General features: G+C 43.9%; 2 protein-coding genes across 4 annotated transcripts in view; one reads left to right on the plus strand and one right to left on the minus strand.

Annotated features, from left to right (window-relative positions):
* Window positions 1-567: 567 nt before the first annotated feature.
* LOC117595378 (extensin-like) lies at window positions 568-2021 on the minus strand. Its single transcript, XM_034295848.1, has 2 exons — window positions 2010-2021; window positions 568-1251 (listed from the first exon to the last, which is right to left on the minus strand). Exons 1-2 carry the CDS (start codon window positions 2019-2021, stop codon window positions 568-570), a joined length of 696 nt encoding a protein of 231 aa, XP_034151739.1.
* Window positions 2022-2033: 12 nt separating this feature from the next.
* LOC105026019 (PDZ domain-containing protein 4) overlaps window positions 2034-19604 on the plus strand; it is a 30617-nt gene continuing 13046 nt past the window's right edge. The window contains exons 1-5 of one of the 3 annotated variants that reach the window (XM_020051761.3): window positions 2034-3412; window positions 3828-4709; window positions 13980-14030; window positions 16271-16629; window positions 17377-17467. In XM_020051761.3, coding sequence (XP_019907320.2) covers window positions 4650-4709; window positions 13980-14030; window positions 16271-16629; window positions 17377-17467 — 561 coding nt within the window. In that variant the 5' untranslated portion in view covers window positions 2034-3412; window positions 3828-4649. Of the gene's footprint in view, window positions 4710-13979; window positions 14031-16270; window positions 16630-17376; window positions 17468-19604 lie in introns of all 3 variants that reach the window. The other 2 variants (XM_020051762.3, XM_013136243.4) reach the window with 2 other exon arrangements.

Here is a 19604-nt window from a genome sequence, read left to right on the forward strand (position 1 = left end):
ATTGAGCCAATATCTGGTGTGATTACTTGGATCGGAAACCATGCAGACCATGTGAACCGCAGCGAATCCATTTTACAGAACAGTTTTTACGTCAGCGGTTGTTACATACACCCGGACAAAAACCACGAAGACCCCTTACAACACGTCAATGCATCTTACCACACTAAGGCTGGATTATGGTGTGTTTTCTGTATCACTCATTATGTCATAATTACGCAATCAGCACTGCTTCTTTGGACCCATGTGTGAATACAGCAGGGTTTATACATTATCTTAGAGCCCATTCTGAACTGAATTATATCTGGGTTGTGTGAATACAGCAGGGTTTATACATTATCTTAGAGCCCATTCTGAACTGAATTATATCTGGGTTGTGTGAATACAGCAGGGTTTATACATTATCTTAGAGCCCATTCTGAACTGAATTATATCTGGGTTATGGGAATACAGCAGAGTAAATACACTCTTTTGGAGCGCACTCTGAACTGAATTATATCTGAGTTTTACCTTTTCATTTGTACATTTTAATGGTGCTCGTTCATATGAGTTAAGATTTCGCAGGGTGATTTATGTAAAACAATGCTGATGTGTTTCTGTATTCCATGACATTATCAAATGATGTGTGCTGGCTGATGCTGCATTGGGCTGGGTGGTGTTGGTTGGGGTTGGGTGGTGTTGGTTGGGGCTGGGTGGTGTTGGTTGGGGCTGGGGGGTGTTGGGATGGGGTTGGCTGGGGCTGGGTGGGATTGGGTGTGTTGGGTGTTGGATGGTATTGGGTGGTGTTGGGTAGGGCTGGGTGGTGTTGGGTAGGTTTAGGGTGGTGTTGTGTGGGGTTGGGTAGGGCTGGGTGGTGTTGGATGGGGTTGAGTGGGGCTGGGTTGTGTTGTATGGGGTTTGGTAGGGCTGGGAGATGTTGGGTGGGGTTTGGTTAGGGCTGGGTGGTGTTGGTTGGGGCTGGGTGGTGTTGGGTGGGGCTGGGTGGTGTTGGGTGGGGCTGGGTGGTGTTGGGTAGGGCTGGGTGGTGTTGGATGGGGTTGAGTGGGGCTGGTTGGGATTGGGTGTGTTGGGTGCTGGGTGGTGTTGGATGGTATTGGGTGGTGTTGGGTAGGGCTGGGTGGTGTTGGGTAGGTTTAGGGTGGTGTTGTGTGGGGTTGGGTAGGGCTGGGTGGTGTTGGATGGGGTTGAGTGGGGCTGGGTTGTGTTGTATGGGGTTTGGTAGGGCTGGGAGATGTTGGGTGGGGTTGGGCGGGGCTGGGTTGTGTTGCATGGGGTTTGGTAGGGTTGGGAGGTGTTGAATTGGGTTGGGTGGTGTTGTATGGTATTGGGTGGGGCTGGGTGGTATTGGATGGGGTTGGGCGGGGCTGGGTGGTGTTGTATGGTATTGGGTGGTGTTGTATGGTATTGGGTGGGGCTGGGTGGTGTTGGGTGTGGTTGGGTGGTGTTGTATGGTATTGGGTGGTGTTGTATGGTATTGGGTGGGGCTGGGTGGTATTGGATGGGGTTGGGTGGTGTTTGATGGGACTGGCTTATCTGTTTTTGAAGCTGTATTTACAGTACATGACTGAGATCATATTTGCTCTTTCTAGTCTAGTCTAGTCTGCCTTATCCCTTCTCTTTTCCTTTGTTCTTTCATCCATTCTTCAGTCTGTCCTCACATTACTTCATCCATCCCTCTCTGTCCTCACATTACTTCATCCATCCCTCTGTCTGTCCTCACATTACTTCATCCATCCCTCTCCCTGTCCTCACATTACTTCATCCATCCCTCTCCCTGTCCTCACATTTCTTCATCCATCGTTCTGTCTGTCCTCACATTACTTAATCTGTCCCTCTGTCTGTCCTCACATTACTTAATCCATCCTTCTCTGTCCTCACATTACTTCATCCGTCCTTACGTTACTTCATCCATCCCTCTATCTGTCCTCACATTCCTCTGTCCCTCCCTCCCTCTGTTCTCACATCCCACCCTCCCTCCCTCTCCTCACATCTCTCAGTCCCTCCCTCTGTACCTTCAGTTCCATGCTCTCCTCCAAAACAAACCACTACATCTGTCATACTGTCAAACAAATGAAATGGTTCCTCAGAGAGAGCGAAAGAGAGGTGGACTGAGAGAGAGGGATGAATTGAGAACGACAGAGAGATATGGGTGGAGATACAGAGACTGAAAACAAAGTGAGGGGATTAAGAAAGAGAGCCAGAGAGAGAGAAAATATTGAGAGAAAACCGAGAGGAAGGTTCATATAGTGGGTGTGTGCAGATAAGAGCAGAAAATACTCAAGTGGTAAAAGAAACGGCGTGATCAGAGTGGAGGAGAGAGTCCTATATCAGCCAGGCAACGGTAACCGTGTCTGCTGGAAATTGGCTCCTCCTGATGCGCTGCGTCTGTTAGGATCTCAGTCGGCAGCCGCCGAGCCGCGCGGGATGAGCTTCAGCTGCCAGCCACTCCGGAGAGGGGGATGAGGAGCGATCGTGCCGCAGCGCCACAGCTCCAGGTCCACAGCCTTTTGCGTTGAGGATCAGGCAGGGGTAGGGAACACTGCCTGGAGACACCGCTGTGGCGTCCTGCGAGAAACGCCTGCGTCAGCCGGCCACTGCTTTGCCCCGGCGTCTGAGATAGGACCAGGAAGTGCGAGCACATTTGGGATCCTGCCAACCCCAGAGACGTTTTGTACGCGACGAGGCAGGACCGGGAAGGAAGCACTTCTAGCTGTCGCTCGGCCAAGTGACCCGACCGTGAAAAGCCTGAAAGGAGAGACGCTCTGATGGCTTTGGAGTGACTTGCCCTTCTGTGCGTGTGGTGGGACTCTGCGTATCAAACCACTGACTGGAAGAGGGATGCCTTGATTCACTGGATCCTCTGTTTGGATGCTGTGGACACGATTCGTGTCTGGTGGGATCTGAGGAGGACATTGTATATGCATTGCTAATTCCTGAATTAACCTTTCAGACTCCAAGAATAAGCTGAAAACAGGCCAGGCTTATCAGTCTCCCTCTGTCAGCTCATCACGACTACAGCCCATTTCTAAAGGAGGAATTTGATTAACCTTTCTGGAAGTGTTTTTTATACCTACTGTAGAGGACCAGCCAATGGTTATTGACTTGGCTGCTTGCTTTTCATTTCATTGTTTCGGTCTGGTTTTCTATTTTTATTCCTTCATGCTTTTATGTCCTCCTGTCTTTTCAACGTCACCATCTATTTCATAACTTTTTCTGCATGCAGAACTGTTTGGAATTGAGTGATTATGTTAAGGCTAACTAAGAGATGTGTGCTGACAATTGAAGATGTAAATGTATGGAAATCACAGTTTGAAGGAAACAGTAGAAGGCTGATAGCCCTTCAGTCACTGCTTTAAGGGCACCATCAGAAGAGGACAGAGAACAAATAAGGAACATAAAGTTGATCATTTCACAGGTAAACCATCAACCATTTGACATCTGTCACATCGGGGTGTCCTACCTGACGGCCAGAGAGACACGACTGCCCACAATCTTTTAACTGGAAAAAATGCCAGCTCCTAGAGTATTTCACAGAGTATGTACTGGAGTAAGGGGCAGAGCGGCAGAGGCAGGAGGTATTTTCTGTGGATGTTGTCAGTTTGGAGAAACACCGTCTCAATCAATTAGACAGACAGACAGGCATTCAGGCAGGCAGACCGAAAAGACAGACCGACAGAGAGACAGACGGATTGTCAATAGTGTCAGTGAGTGTCAGTGAGTGTGTAGGCGTGAGCTAATGATTCTTCCCAGGAGAAATACACTGAATTGGGCAAACAGTGTTCACAGAGCACTGCACTCCCTCTGACCGAGCACTGCACTCCTTCTGACAGAGCACTGCAATCCCTCTCTGGGGAGAAGCTGTCTGTTCTCGTCTTGGATGACGGAGGCCCATCATTGAGGAAATTCACCGGGAAGTATCTGGAAGTGTATGCAAAGTAGTAGCATTTCTTACATATGCATTGGTTTATTATTTATTCTACGCCTTTTTTGTTTACTACCCAGAGGGCTCAGTGAAACAGAAGGAAATATCACTGCTGTGGCGGAAAAACCTTCCCTGAGGAGGCCAATGAGATGGAGGCAAGATGTTTTTATGCGAGTTGTCACTGTAAAATATTTTATCAAATGAAATGAAAATAGAACATTCCATTCCATTTCAAGTTATACATTTATAATGATGTGATTTTTCAAAGGATGTATTTCCATGCCTTTACTGAAACGCAACTACACATGTGAACTCCAGTTCACTCCAACGTCTTAGAACAGAAGCTGCTATCAGGGACAACAAAAACAAAGAAGCTTACTTAAGGGAAAGACTAACACACTGGTAAAAGTAAAAAAATAAAGCTTTCTTAAGTGCCTTTGTTTGTGACCTGATTAGTAACCCATCAGATGCATGGGAGAAGTATGTTCTATGGATCAACAATGCATCTCCTTCCCTGAGAGAAATCTTCACCAGCAAGACATAGTTAGACACTGAAAACTGTAAAGACAGGCTGGAATCAGGACCAGACCAGAATCAGGATCAGAACCAGAATAAAGACCAAAATCCGGATCAGAAACAGAATCAGGACCAGAACAAAGACTAGGACCAGAATCCAGACCAGAATCAGGACCAGAACAAAGACTAGGACCAGAACGGTGGGAAGATCAGGATGGGGTGCAACATGTGTGTGGTAAACCGTCCTGAGGAGCAGTATCGAATCATGTTCCAGGTCAGTACCTCTGTCTCACTGGTCTCTCTCTCTGGTCTCTTTATGGGATCTTTGGTCCCTCTCTTTGGTCTCTCTTATTGGTCTCTCTCTAATCTCGATCCCTCTATCTCTGGTCTCTCTGGTCTCTCTCTCTGATATCAATCTCTTTTTCTCTCTGGTGCCTCTCTGTGGTCACTCGCTCTGTTCCCTCTCTGATCTCTCTCTCTGATCTCTCTCTCTGGTCTTTCTCTCTCTCTGGATTCCCTCCATGTCTTGTCTTTTTTGTCTCATAAAACCTCAGATGCTTTTATTCATATTTACCAGTCATGAGATGCTGTTTTTCACATGCCAGGCATGAGATTCTTTCATTTAGGTGCCTCTCGCTAGATGCTATTATTTTATTTTATTTTTTGTGTGCAGATCAGTCATTAATGTCATTCAAGTCAATGGGTGTTGTTTTTCAGTTATTTATGTGCATCATCTTGATCAGGGGTAGAATCCAACCCACCAGCTGATATGGTCTAGGTAGGATTTTTATGGGTTAAATCCTCTCCAGGCCACAACTTATATTACATTTAACATGCTTAAATTATAATGGCCTTGAACATTGTTTTACTAACCGACCGTGTGCTGTCCCGCAAATCGTTTCAGAAAAACAAATCAGAACAGTAAATAAATATTGCCCTGTCAAACAGCCAAGCCCTCCCTGCTAAAATCCTTGAACCAGCCATAAGCCAGCCTTAAGCCACCCATAAAACAGCCTTGAATAAGCCTTCAAACAACAACTAGAAATTGATGCAGAGTGTCAAGAACAACTCTCTAGTATGGTCAGAACCTAGGAAGAAACCTTGAGGGGAGCCAGATCCCGAGGCCTGGTCAGTCCACTTCTGGTTGTACCAGGTGAATATTATAGAAGTAAATTAGCTTTTAACGCCACATCAATATTTCTGCAGAATCCGATGACCAGCGGGTCAGTAGACAGAGATGGGCAGTGTCCAGAGTGTGTAGGCAGAATCCAGGGCAGCTGCACAACCAGGTAGACCAGGACAGGGTCAACCAGGTGGGCCAGGACAGGGACAACCAGGTGGAGTGTGGGCAGTGACAACCAGGTGGTCCAGGACAGGGACAACCAGGTGGGGTGTGGACAGTGACAACCAGGTGGACCAGGACAGGGACAACCAGGTGGTGTGTGGACAGTGACTGCAGGACTGTGTCCTGACAGATACTCAGGGTGATCACAAAACAGTTCAGTGATTCAGGTCACGTGATCACAGGAGTGAAACCACAGGTGATATGATCACAGGAGTGAAACCACAAGTCACATGATCACAGGGGTGAAGCCAGTGTCTGATTATCTCAGCTTCAGCTGCATCACAAATAAAGCTTAAGTTTATTTTAATGAAGCCTATTGCACCTGAATCTGTCTCTTGTAAAACAATATGCTGATAATTAGACTCATGACTAACAAAGCAGTGACAGGCAGCAATGGAAGGCTACATTGTTAGATGCAGTTAGTGTTAATTGGTAAACAGCTGTCCATTCGGTAGTTAGTGTTAATTGGAAAACAGCTGTCCATTCGGTAGTTGTGTTGATTGGAAAACAGCTGTCCATTCTGTAGTTAGTGTTGATTGGTAAACAGATGTCCATTGGGTAGTTAGTGTTGACTGGTTAACAGCTGTCCATTGGGTAGTTAGTGTTGATTGGTAAACAGCTGTCCATTTGGTAGTTAGTGTTGATTGGTAAACAGCTGTCCATTCAGTAGTTAGTGTTGATTGGTAAACAGCTGTCCATTTGGTAGTTAGTGTTGACTGGTAAACAGATGTCCATTCGGTAGATAGTGTTGATTGGTAAACAGCTGTCCATTCAGTAGTTAGTGTTGATTGGTAAACAGGTGTCTATTCGGTAGTTAGTGTTGATTGGTTAACAGCTGTCCATTCAGTAGTTAGTGTTGATTGGTTAACAGCTGTCCATTCAGTAGTTAGTGTTGACTGGTTAACAGCTGTCCATTCAGTAGTTAGTGTTGATTGGTTAACAGCTGTCCATTCAGTAGTTAGTGTTGATTGGTAAACAGCTGTCCATTCAGTAGTTAGTGTTGACTGGTTAACAGCTGTCCATTGGGTAGTTAGTGTTGATTGGTAAACAGCTGTCCATTCAGTAGTTAGTGTTGATTGGTAAACAGCTGTCCATTCGGTAGTTAGTGTTGATTGGTAAACAGCTGTCCATTCGGTAGTTGTGTTGATTGGAAAACAGCTGTCCATTCGGTAGATAGTGTTGATTGGTAAACAGCTGTCCATTCAGTAGTTAGTGTTGATTGGTAAACAGCTGTCCATTCGGTAGTTAGTGTTGATTGGTAAACAGCTGTCCATTCAGTAGTTAGTGTTGATTGGTAAACAGCTGTCCATTCGGTAGATCAGAAGATGTTCCTGTGTTTCATAGTCATGACAGAGACACAGGGATTTAACTTGCAACTCTTTTTAAAAATTAAATTACATTTGCCTGATCACCTGATGGTTCTCTGTCTCTCTCTCCATTTCCCTTCTCCCTCCCCCTCCTCTCTCACCTTCTCTCTCTCCCTCAGGTCGTAATGAATCATTGCTACAGGTCGTCTCAGGAGTCTTTCCTCCCCCTCCCCCTCTCTCCAAGCCTGTAAAGCTTCATTCATTATCGAGGTGTGTGAGTGTGTGAGAGTGTGTGCATGTGTGTGTGTGTGTGCGTGTGTGTGCATGTATACAGTGTGTGCGCTTGTGTATGTGTGTGTGTGTGTGTATACAGTGTGTATGTGTGTGTGTATATACAATATGTGTGTGAAAGCATGTTTGTGTGTGTGTGTGTGTGTATGTGTGTGTGTGTTTATGTGTGTATGTGTGTGCGTACCATGTTATCTCTATCCGCCTGGGGCTCCTCCTCAGTCCTCCTCACAGATGGCTCCTTTTCTCCCCCAGCTACGCTGCTGACACACACACTCACACACATACATACACATACACAAACATGCTTTCACACACACACACACACACACACACACACACATACAAATACACAAACATGCTTTCACACACACACACACACACACACACAAACAGGGTGTTTGTGTGTGTTTGTGACCATGTGCAAGTATGTCTGTGTAAGTGTGTGTAAGAGAGAGATGTAGTTGTCTGTATGTGTGTGTGTGGGTGGGTGCGTGCACGCTTGTCTGTGTGTGCATGTTGCATAGGGATAGTGTGGATGTGTGTGTGTGTGTGTATGTGTGTGTATGTGTGTGTGTGTATGTGTGTGTAAGTGTGTGTATGTGTGAATGTGTGTGTGTGTGTGTGTAATCTGATCAAACAACTGTGTCCTCTAACCTTGGTGGTGCAGAAATGTCACAAACAGAATCAGTGATAGATGACCAGCAATTACGATAGACAAACAGAGATTAACCATCTATGATGTTGTAAATTTAGACGGAAAGGCAAGGGATGACACAACTATGATATCTTGAATGGAGGATGGATAGACAGAAACATGACTCATCCATGATGGCCTGAAGTTAGGATGGACAGACAGAAACATGACACATCTATGATGTCCTGAATTTAGGATGGACAAATAGAAACATAACACATCTATGATGTCCTGAATTTAGGATGGACAAATAGAAACATAACACATCTATGATGTCCTGAAGTTAGGATGGACAGACTGAAACATGACACATCCATGATGGCCTGAAGTTTGGATGGACAGATAGAAACATGACACATCTATGATGTCCTGAGGTTAGGTGGACTAACAGAAACATGACACATCTATGATGTCTTGAAGTTAGGATGGACAGAGAGAAACATGACACATCTATGATATCCTGAAGTTAGGTGGACAGACAGAAACATGACACATCTATGATGTCCTGAAGTTAGGATGGACAGATAGAAACATGACACATCTATGATGTCCTGAAGTTAGGATGGACAGACTGAAACATGACACATCCATGATGGCCTGAAGTTTGGATGGACAGATAGAAACATGACACATCTATGATATCCTGAAGTTAGGTGGACAGATAGAAACATGACACATCTATGATGTCCTGAAGTTAGGATGGACAGACTGAAACATGACACATCTATGATGTCCTGAAGTTAGGTGGACAGATAGAAACATGACACATCTATGATGTCCTGAAGTTAGGTGGACAGATAGAAACATGACACATCTATGATGTCCTGAAGTTAGGATGGACAGACTGAAACATGACACATCTATGATGTCCTGAAGTTAGGATGGACAGACTGAAACATGACACATCTATGATGTCCTGAAGTTAGGATGGACAGACAGAGGACCAATGTCTTGATTCCAAAAGGAACTCTACTCCTCAAGGTGCGCTACCGTATAGATCCGGGCCCAAAATAGTGCACTTGATAGAGAATAGGGGGCCACTGGACACAGGTTAAACTCATGTTAAAATATATTGTTATGCTTTACAATGCCGTTTAGCCATGTTGGCGTATTATTCCATAGGGAATACTATGTGGTTTATAGGACCACAGTGGTTGGTCATTCAGCTTAGCATTAGCATGTACACACAGTCACACACACACACACACACACACACACACACACACACACACACAATGAGACTGACAAGACACATCAATGAGCTCTATCTGAACCCCATGTGTGTTCCTCCTGTAATCTGTTCATTTGTACTGAACAGTAGTGATAGAGCATTAAATATGTGTCCTATCCAACCAACATGGGTTAGTCTTCACAAAAGCCTGTCTGATGGGGATTCTAGTGAATGAGGCAGGCATCTCCAGGGTTTGTGTCAAACGTTCTGAGGGGTTTAAACTCGACTGGAGTCTTTTGAGCGTGGCCCATTCAGTGTTAATCCTTCACACAGAACATCATCTGTGTGTGTGTCTGGCTGGCATGCTCTGCTTCTCACACTTCATCTCTTTCTCTGTCTGTCTTTCTCTCTCCGTCTCTCTGGCTCCTCTCTCCCTCTGTATTGCTACTCTCTCCATCTCTCTGGCTCCTCTCTCCCTCTGTATTGCTACTCTCTCCGTCTCTCTGGCTCCTCTCTCCCTCTGTATTGCTACTCTCTCCATCTCTCTGGCTCCTCTCTCCCTCTGTATTGCTACTCTCTCCATCTCTCTGGCTCCTCTCTCCCTCTGTATTGCTACTCTCTCCATCTCTCTGGCTCCTCTCTCCCTCTGTATTGCTACTCTCTCCATCTCTGCCTCTCTCTTCTCTCACACTATTTCTTATTCTTTCTCTCTCCACTTCTTCTTCTCCCCTTTTCTGCACCTTTCTCTTTCTCTCTCTCTTTCTCTCTCTACTTGTCTTGCTCCTTCTCTCAGTCTGTATCCGTCAGATTTGTCTCAATGGGATGCCGTTGCCAAGGCAACAAGGGTCATTAGACTAGACGTATTTGCTTCCTCACACCAATACCCAAAAAGACACACCCACACACATGCACAAACACACCAACACACCAAAAGACTTAGTAATAAATACACACACCACCACCGCACAGATTCACAAACACACACACAAGCTAGTTACACATTCAAACACACAGGAGTAAACACCAGCCCAGAAGCTTCCATTATGTCCTTCAGAATGACGCATCATTAAACATTTAGCCTGCACACAGACACAAACACAAACACACGCTCTCAAAAACAAACACAGCAACACATACATATACAAACATACTAACAAACTCACAATATCACACACACTTGTAAGTGTCCTCCTGGAGTACTGCTGAGGCATTGGAACCTGGAAACCTAAAGGTCTGTTTTAGCCCAAGCGACCAGAACGCCCTCGTAGGGCTCAGTGAGGTCCCTCGCAACAAGAAGCATACAAATGACACGGCCGTTCCCTCAAGTGACGCTAGTGATTTCATTTCTATAATCCCATAACCACACACTGCATGTGATATGTTACGGTAGCACACGGGCTCAAACCAGGTGTCATTCTGAAGTGGGTCACATGCATTCCTGCTCTTGACGGTAATGCTTCCAGAGTTGCCATTTCATGGTAAATGCTGCTTTTGCCAGCTCAATCGGAAATTTCCATTAAAAGCCACAATGGCTGTAACCTGTTTTTTGATTGGTTGCCGGCCTCTGTGTGTCCGTCGCTTGGCTTTGGTCTAAGTGGTTTTGTTCTATATATTACATTATTCAATGTTCACATGTTTTCATGTGACTCTTCTATCCAGTTGCAGTGGTAGTTGGTTTGTGTTCATTGTCCATGAAAGCGTGCCGCTATTAAAGCAAATGTCAGCCATTTCTCCCAGCTGAAATGCCATGAAGCTAAAATATCTTAAGTGCCAGTCCACAACGGTGAGCTGTTAATCTGAAATGTTAATCTGAAATGCCAGGACTGAAATGTTTGTGTTCTCTGCTGCAGTGCTGGACAGAAGTGTAAGCACTAGTTTGGGATCCTTTCAACCTCCACCAGCCTAACAATATATTTAATCTCTCCCTGAAGACAATGGTATGAAGACAAAAAGGTGTCTGAATACAGGCCTGAGCACTTTATCTTTTCTGCCCAACTGGTCCACTAAGCTCTTAATGCTGTCCCTAAAGACTGCCGGCTTGAAAACCTGAGCGGGCCAAACATTTTGGGGCCATTTCTAAAGACTCACTTAGCTGTCCCTTAGGAGCACTCCTCCTGTAATGTCATGGGTTGACCCAAACACTTGATCAAACATCTACATCATTTCCCCATACACTCCCCTACACCATGAGGTCCTACACCTTGATCCTTTCTCTCAAGACCGTAATGTCACATCCTGTCAGGTCCTTCAAAGAGACTCATTTGAACTGTTTCTCATCCGCAAGAAGCCTGAGTGTGTACCAAACTCACAAAAAATTGCGGAAATGAAGGCTCTTCAAAAAAATTCTAATCCCGACATATTAAACAATTATAGGCCAATATCGAACCTACAGTTCCTCTCAAAAATCTTAGAAAAATGTGTTTCCCAACAACTGAATGCCTTCCTGAAGACAAATAAAATTTATGAAATGCTCCAATCTGGTTTCAGATCCCATCATAGCACTGAGACTGCACTCGTGAAGGTAACAAATGACCTTCTAATGGCCTCAGACAAAGGTTCCGCATCCGTCCTGTTGCTTCTTGATCTTAGTGCTGCTTTTGACACTATTGATCACTCCCTTCTCTTCGAGAGACTGGAAACCCATATTGGGCTACGTGGACATATTCTAGCCTGGTTTAAATCTTATTTATCTGAAAGATATCAGTTTGTTAGTGTGGATGGCATATCAAAGGTATGCTTTGGTGTTCCTCAAGGCTCGGTTCTGGGCCCATTATTGTTCTCACTATACAGTATATGCTGCCAATTGGACTCTTAATATCTCACCCGGCACAGCCAGAAGAGGACTGGTCACCCCTCTGAGCCTGGGTCCTCTCTAGGTTTCTTCCTAAATTTCAGCCTTCTTAGGGAGTTTTTCCTAGCCACTGAAATTCAACACTACTGTTGTTTGCTCCTTGGGGTTTAAGGCCGGGTGTTTTTGTAAAAGCACTTTGTGACAACTGCTGGTGTAAAAAGGGTTTTATAAATACATTTGATTGATTGATTGAGTGGACCAGGGTACACAGGTGTACCGGGTCAGTCCTGGGGGGAGACAGGGAGTATACGGGATGCATGTCGAGAGAGAGGCAGTAGATTGGGGGTGAGAGAGACAGACTGCGTCCCACTCCATGATGTTGGAGGGCCAGTAGATGGTGCCCTTTTTATATGGTCTGAGGTCTTAATTCCCCAGGGGACACAGCGGAGACTTTGCCCTGTGTATGGTACCGTCTTTCAGGTGGGATGTTGAATCAGTGCCCCCCTCTGTGGTCGCTAAGGATCTCCCTGCATTTAACCTAAACGTCGGCCCGTCCTGGCTATACAGTATGTCATACTGTCTTATACCCTCGTGGTCAGCTAATCTCCCCCAGATAACTGGCTCATTAATCCCTGTCCATCCACTGTGACTATCCCCTGGTCATTGGTTTAAATGAGCAGGTTTTATGTACCCGGTCAAATATGGGCCGAATAATTTATATAAGTCAACATCTAACCAATCTGGTGTTGTGCGTGTGCATCACACTCTGCGCGGCATAAAACATGTGGCATTAAGAAAACATTTTCCTGCAAAGCCTTTCACATGTGTACATTTACCCAAACACTGACATGTAAGCTGGCTATTCGTCCTGGTCGGCCATACATACAAACCCAACTCACTGACAGGTTAAATTCGTAGACAGTGTAATCACAGATAAAGCCATGCCTGAAGCCACGTCATGCATTTTAATTAGGCTGTTGGAAACAAAGGCGATGTGAGGGACAGAGACAGGAGGGACAAGAGAGAGAGCGAGGGGAGGAGAGAGGCTGGGCAGAGAGACAGAGAAAACAAAAATATTCACATTGAAACATTTGTGTAAAATGCCATTATTGTAAGGGAGAGATCTCAAGGTCAAGGTTGTTTTTTGTGTATCCTAGGAGATTACAACCCTGTCTGCTTGACTTTCTGTGTGCCTGTGTCTCTGTCCGCCTGTCTGTCTTCCTGTCTCACTCTCTATGTGTTTCTATTTTACACTGCCTGTCTGTGCGTGCCTGTCTGAAAGGCTCTGTGACGCCAGGCAGAGTAGGTACGTGATGGATGAAGCCCCACCTATAGATAGCCGCCCATGGAGTCCCATTAATAATTGATTGTGAATCATTAGATTCCATGTGTTGTCGACAGGTTGTCTTTCTCACAGGAAACAGCTACCTGATGTGGTGGTCGTGGCAGGATATCTGCTGGTGATTATCACTATTACTCAATGTGTTCTGGTGATTATCACACTATTACTCAATGTGTTCTGGTGATTATCATGCTATTATTTGATGTGTTGTAGTTATTATCACTATTACTTAAAGTGTTCTAGTGATGATCATGATATAATTAATGTTCTGTCAATAATATCACACTCCAATGTGTTCTAATGATTATCATTATTACTTAAAGTGTTCTAGTGATTAATACACTTCTACTCAATATGTTCTAGTGATTATCATCAGTGATTATCACTATAATTGAATGTGTTCATGTGATTATCACTAATATTCAGTTAGCCCACTATCATTCAATATATTCTAGGGAATTTTCACTATTATTCAATGTGTTCCATCATTTCTTAACTTCCCCTCTTCCCAATTCTCTGGGTACTTTAAAACTTCAAAACTAATCCTCAACCCCTGACCCCTGACCTCTGACCATTATTGACACGTCTCCTCTTTCTCTACAGAAAGGGTACCTAAATGGGTCCCTGCGACCTATCGACGGAAATGGCAACAAGGTGGGAGAACACATCATTCTCATCAATCATCTGAACAAATCAATGTTTCATTAAGCAGCACATTGTAGTGAACACATTAGTATGTTTAAATGATTCTCAGTTATAAGCTCCTTCTACAGGACTCTGATGCACCATGAATAAGAACATCTTTTAGCATGATATATCGGCCATATACCAGCCCCTTCGTGCCTTGTTGCTTAAGTATATACTGTATTTTCTGCTGCAGTGCAGTTTCACACTCTCTGAATTAATAGCATATTCAATGTTCATGGAATCTCTTCTATTTTACATAATTATGTGTTCAAACGCTTCAGAGACCCACTGAACATGGCAAATCGTATGTCAGCAAGGTTATAACCAGCAAGCCATATAATAATAGTTTACCTGTAAGGTTTTAGCCATATCATTATAGTATATCAGCAAAGCTATAACCTTATCATTATAGTATACCAGCAAAGCTATAACCATATCATTATAGTATACCAGCAAAGCTATAACCATATCATTATAGTATACCAGCAAAGCTATAACCTTATCATTATATTATACCAGCAAAGCTATAACCATGTCATTATAGTATACCAGCAAAGCTATAACCATATCATTAGAGTATACCAGCAAAGTTATAACCATATCATTATAGTATACCAGCAAAGTTATAACCATATCATTATAGTATACCAGAAAAGTTATAACCATATCATTATAGTATACCAACAAAGGTATAACCATATCATTACAGTATACCTGTAATGTTATAGCTATATACAGTTAGGTAGGGAAATAATTGGACACTGACACAAGAGCTCTCAATGCAAGTGAAACAGGCAATCCTTAGGCTGCAAAATAATTAATCAGAGAGATAGCAGGAACATTATGAGTGGCCAAATCAACAGTTTGGTACATTCTAGAAATACAGAATGCTTTGGTGAGCTCTGCAACACAAAAAGGCCTGGATGTCCATCAAAGACAACAGTGGTGGATGATCATAGGAACCTTTCCATTGTAAAGAAAAACCCCTTCACAACATCCAGTCAAGTGAAGAACACTCTCCAGGAGGTAGACATATCATTATCCAAGTCTACCATGAAGAGATTAATTCACAAGAGCAAATACAGAGGGTTCACCACAAGGTGAAAACCATTCAAGAATAGAAAGTCCAGATAAGACTCTGCCAAAACACATCTAAAAAGGTCAGCCCAGTTCTAGAAAAGAATTCTTTGGACAGATGAAACTAAGATCAACCTGTACCAGAATGATGTCAAGAAAAAAGTATGGAGAAGGCTTGGAACAGCTCTTGATCCAAAGCATACCACACCATCTGTAAAACACGATGGAGTCAGTGTGATGGCATGGGCATGCATGGCTTCCAATGGCACTGGGTCACTAGTGTTTATTGATGATGTGACAGAAGACAGAAGCAGACAGATGAATTCTGAAGTGCATAGGCATATATTGTCTGCTCAGATTCAGCCAAATTCTGCAAATTTATTTGGACCGCGCTTAATTGTACATATGGACAATACCCAAAACTTACTGCAAAAGCAACCCAAGAGTTTTTTAGGCAAAGAAGTGGATTATTCTCCAATGGCCGAGTCAATCACCTGATCTCAACCCGATCGAGCATGCATTTCACTTGCTGAAAACAAAACCTAACGCAGAAAGACCCACGAACAAACAAGAATTGAAGACAGCTGCAGTAAAGGCCTGGCGTTTGGTGATGTCCATGTGTTCCAGACTTTAAGCAGTCATTGCCTGCAAAAGATTCTCGACAAAGGATTAAAAATGAACATTTTATTTTAGCTTGGGTTAATTTGTCAATTACATTTGAGCCCCTGAAATAAGGGGGCCGTGGATGAAAATGGTTGCAATTCCTAAACGTTTCATACAATATTTTTGTACAGCGCCTTGAATTAAAGCTGAAAGTCTACACTTCAATTGCATCTCAGTTGTTTCATTTCAAATCCATTGTGGTCTCATACAGTGACAAAATTATGAAAATTGTCAGTGTCCAAATATTTCCGGATCTAACTGTACTAACTGTACTAGTGTATCTGTATTGCTATAGCCATATTGTTGGGATAGATCAGTAATGTTAGAGCCATGTTATTATAGTACATCAGCAAGATTAAAGCCATATTGTTACAATATGATATGATGCCCCCCCAACTCCTTCCCCCCTCCCTCCATCCCTCCAACCTCTCCCCTCCCTCCCTCCCCCCTCCGTCCGTCTTCTTTAGGTCAAAGGAAGAAGATCATCCCAATTACCCCAGGCACTCAACACTCAAAACGCTCCAAACTCCAACTCCCAGGATCCTTTGCTGCTCCAGGGGGTTGGGCGTAAAGGTCACCGGAGGAAAGGCGACGCCCTGGGGCCAGGGAGCACTCTGGGTATTGCAGGCACGGTGAGCCTGGTGCCCATCCCAGACTGTGTGGATAATTGCACTCAGACGGACATTAGCTTCCAGAACATTTTGACCCTCGGGAGGTCCCGCCATCACCCACAGGGGAGCCCCTCGCCTCCTCACCCCCCCTCTCCTCCTCACCCCCCCTCGCCTCCACTGCCTCATCTGATGGACCATTATGGGCTGAATGAGTTGTGAGTACCAAACAGCCTTAGATTTAACTTCAGATCCTGAATGAGTTGTGAGTACCAAACAGCCTTAGATTTAACTTCAGATCCTGAATGAGTTGTGAGTACCAAACAGCCTTAGATTTAACTTCAGATCCTGAATGAGTTGTGAGTACCAAACAGCCTTAGATTTAACTTCAGATCCTGAATGAGTTGTGAGTACCAAACATCCTTAGATTTAACTTCAGATCCTGAATGAGTTTTGAGTACTAAACAGCCTTAGATTTAACTTCAGATCCTGAATGAGTTGTGAGTACCAAACAGCCTTAGATTTAACTTCAGATCCTGAATGAGTTGTGAGTACCAAACATCCTTAGATATAACTTCAGATCCTGAATGAGTTGTGAGTTCCAAACAGCCTTAGATTTAACTTCAGATCCTGAATGAGCGTTCATAGCCCACTTGCATGTCTGCTGTGTCCTACCCTCTGGGCAAACCAGGATGACTGGCAAGCATTTGCATAATACTCTGTTCCGGAGAAACTCACGTTAGTAGGTGCGCACATTTTTATACTTTCTTGTACTGGCCCCCAGCGGGAATCAAACCGGCAACCCTGGAGTTGCAATGCACCGTGCTCTTACAAAGTAAATGCACAGGATACCAATACAGAGCATTGAATACGGTGGCATGGTGATGATGATACGACAGAGTTTTGACCATTTGTTTTGTACTGTTCAGAGTCTACTAAAGGTTAACACTTTGTTTTCACTCCAGCATCACCTTCAACCACGACTACAACGACCCTAACGACTACTTTGACGTCGCTCACCATGAGGTGGACAGGCAAGAGGAGCTGGAGTATGAGGTACACATGCAACAGTCTATTTCATTTTAATAATTTACCAGAAACCACTTGGAGTAATGGATTGATCTTAATTTGAGCTCGTACACTGTCAATTCTGCTGTTTGAACTTGACTGGCATAACAGCATGTGTAATACAAAAGATCCTTAGAATGTTCCAGGGTTCAGAAAGACACAATTTCTTACATTATTTCCATCATGATGAATGTTATACTGGCTATATGAGCTGTCGGCCAGACTGCTCAAAGATACAGTAGCGTCAAATATGTAATTGAAAAACCTCGAACTTTTATGTATTCGATTACTTTCGTTTGTGGTTGTGTCACATCAAATGTGCATATGCAGACCATCAACGTTTTTTTTATTAAAATTGAATCGTAGTATGTTGGTAGTTTTTATACTATACAACAGTCAGTATTGAGACCCTCACAACTCATATACAACAGTCAGTATTGAGACCCTCACAACTCCTTCAGGCCATATTGGTCCATCAGATGAGGTACCCTTTGTCCAGGTCTCTACTGACTGTTGTCTGTAGCTGATACAACGTCCTGACTTTCAGTTTATGCTGAAGTACACCTTGGGTCAGCTCTGAAGCCCGACTCAGATAACACAGTGGGACTGAAGGGTTAACAAGGCAGGGCAGGATGGAAATGTTTGGATCTATATTTCCTTGAAAGCTTTCCCATCTTGGGGGATTTCAGAAGTTTGTTGTGCAAATCAGGCAATAGGGGGTGCGATAAACGAGGCAGACTACAGAGCTACAGAAAGAAAGGGGCCCAGATAATTGATCCCAGCTGATTTGTAAGGATCCACATTTTGGAGCTCCTTGCAAATCACATTCGCCTGAACCGGATGAAAGGGGAAAACAGGAAGCTCTAGGGATCGCTTTGCTGGGAAAAAGCAAGACTGGTTTTAATGCATTACCAAACCTAACAAAGTGATTATTAAATATCTCAAACATTCTTGCTCTGTCAGATGTGTTTTCAAATGTTTTTGGCTCAACAACACATGAAGTTTTCACATTGACCCCAAACTATGTTTGGTTACTGGTGCTGGCAGCAAAAGTTTGTTAAAATCTATGCTCGGCATTTACAAATATTAACAACTTCAGATAAATATTTGACTCCTCCCAATGACCCATGAAACCCTAAGACCTCTGCGATACCCTATTTACACATTGGAGTGAAACCCCTCTCTGACTTTCCACCTTAATTGAGCTCTAAGTCGCCCAAGACACCACTTGAACTCGTCAAAGGCTTTGTTTTATGTTTCTTTGCTTAGCACTGTGAACAATAGTTAATTAACGTTGACTACTTCAATGGATTACGGACTCATTCCTTGACAGCGTATAAAATGTAGGCTACAACTGAGTTTTTACCTCAGAAAAGCAGCTAACCTTTCCAGCCCTGGAACTAAAGAGTAGGCTTCCCTGAGCCTTCCCGACAACAGTCTGGAGGTACAGTCAGGAAAGGTGACATGGCCAAGATCCAGTGTCTTGACGCAGTGACTTTATTGTGGCGCATTCAAGGGACCCATCATTTGATGGGACTTAATCTTGTACTTTTGTAATCTTAAAAAAAAAAATCTACATTTTGAAAGTTTACAAATTATCTGCATCCAACAGGCCTTTGGATAAGAAACACGTTTCGTATCCAATATGCATTTTACACACTGATCAGAAAGAAAGTCTGATGAAGACCAGCTTCCAATGTAGGCAATTTTCAGCAATTTATCGGGGCTAGTAAATGTGATTAAATTATGCGACTTAACTGTGGTAGCGGACAGCTTTTTTTGTCTTTTTTTCCAGCCAATCACTCATTAACTTTGTTAATAAAATCAAGGGACACTGCAGGGATGAAAGCCATCCCACTCAGGCCCAGTTGGAGCAGAATGCGTCAAGATGCACAGTCCTTAATCGTTGTTCACCAGCAGGAGGTTGGAGCCCACGATGTGCACACTCATCTTCTTTACTAATTAAACAGCTGATTGGATCTCTGCTCTGCCACTTGACTTAATCTACCCCCCGTTTCAACATCCAGCTCATTATCCTGATGTGACCGATCCCGTCTTCCTGCCCGTCTGTCTGTCCCTCATTCACGGCCTGGAATTCTTTTTAAACCCAGAGAGACCTGGTACA

The sequence above is a fragment of the Esox lucius genome, chromosome 12 (genome assembly GCF_011004845.1).
Source record: "Esox lucius isolate fEsoLuc1 chromosome 12, fEsoLuc1.pri, whole genome shotgun sequence".
In the NCBI taxonomy this organism is placed as follows: Eukaryota; Metazoa; Chordata; class Actinopteri; order Esociformes; family Esocidae; genus Esox; species Esox lucius.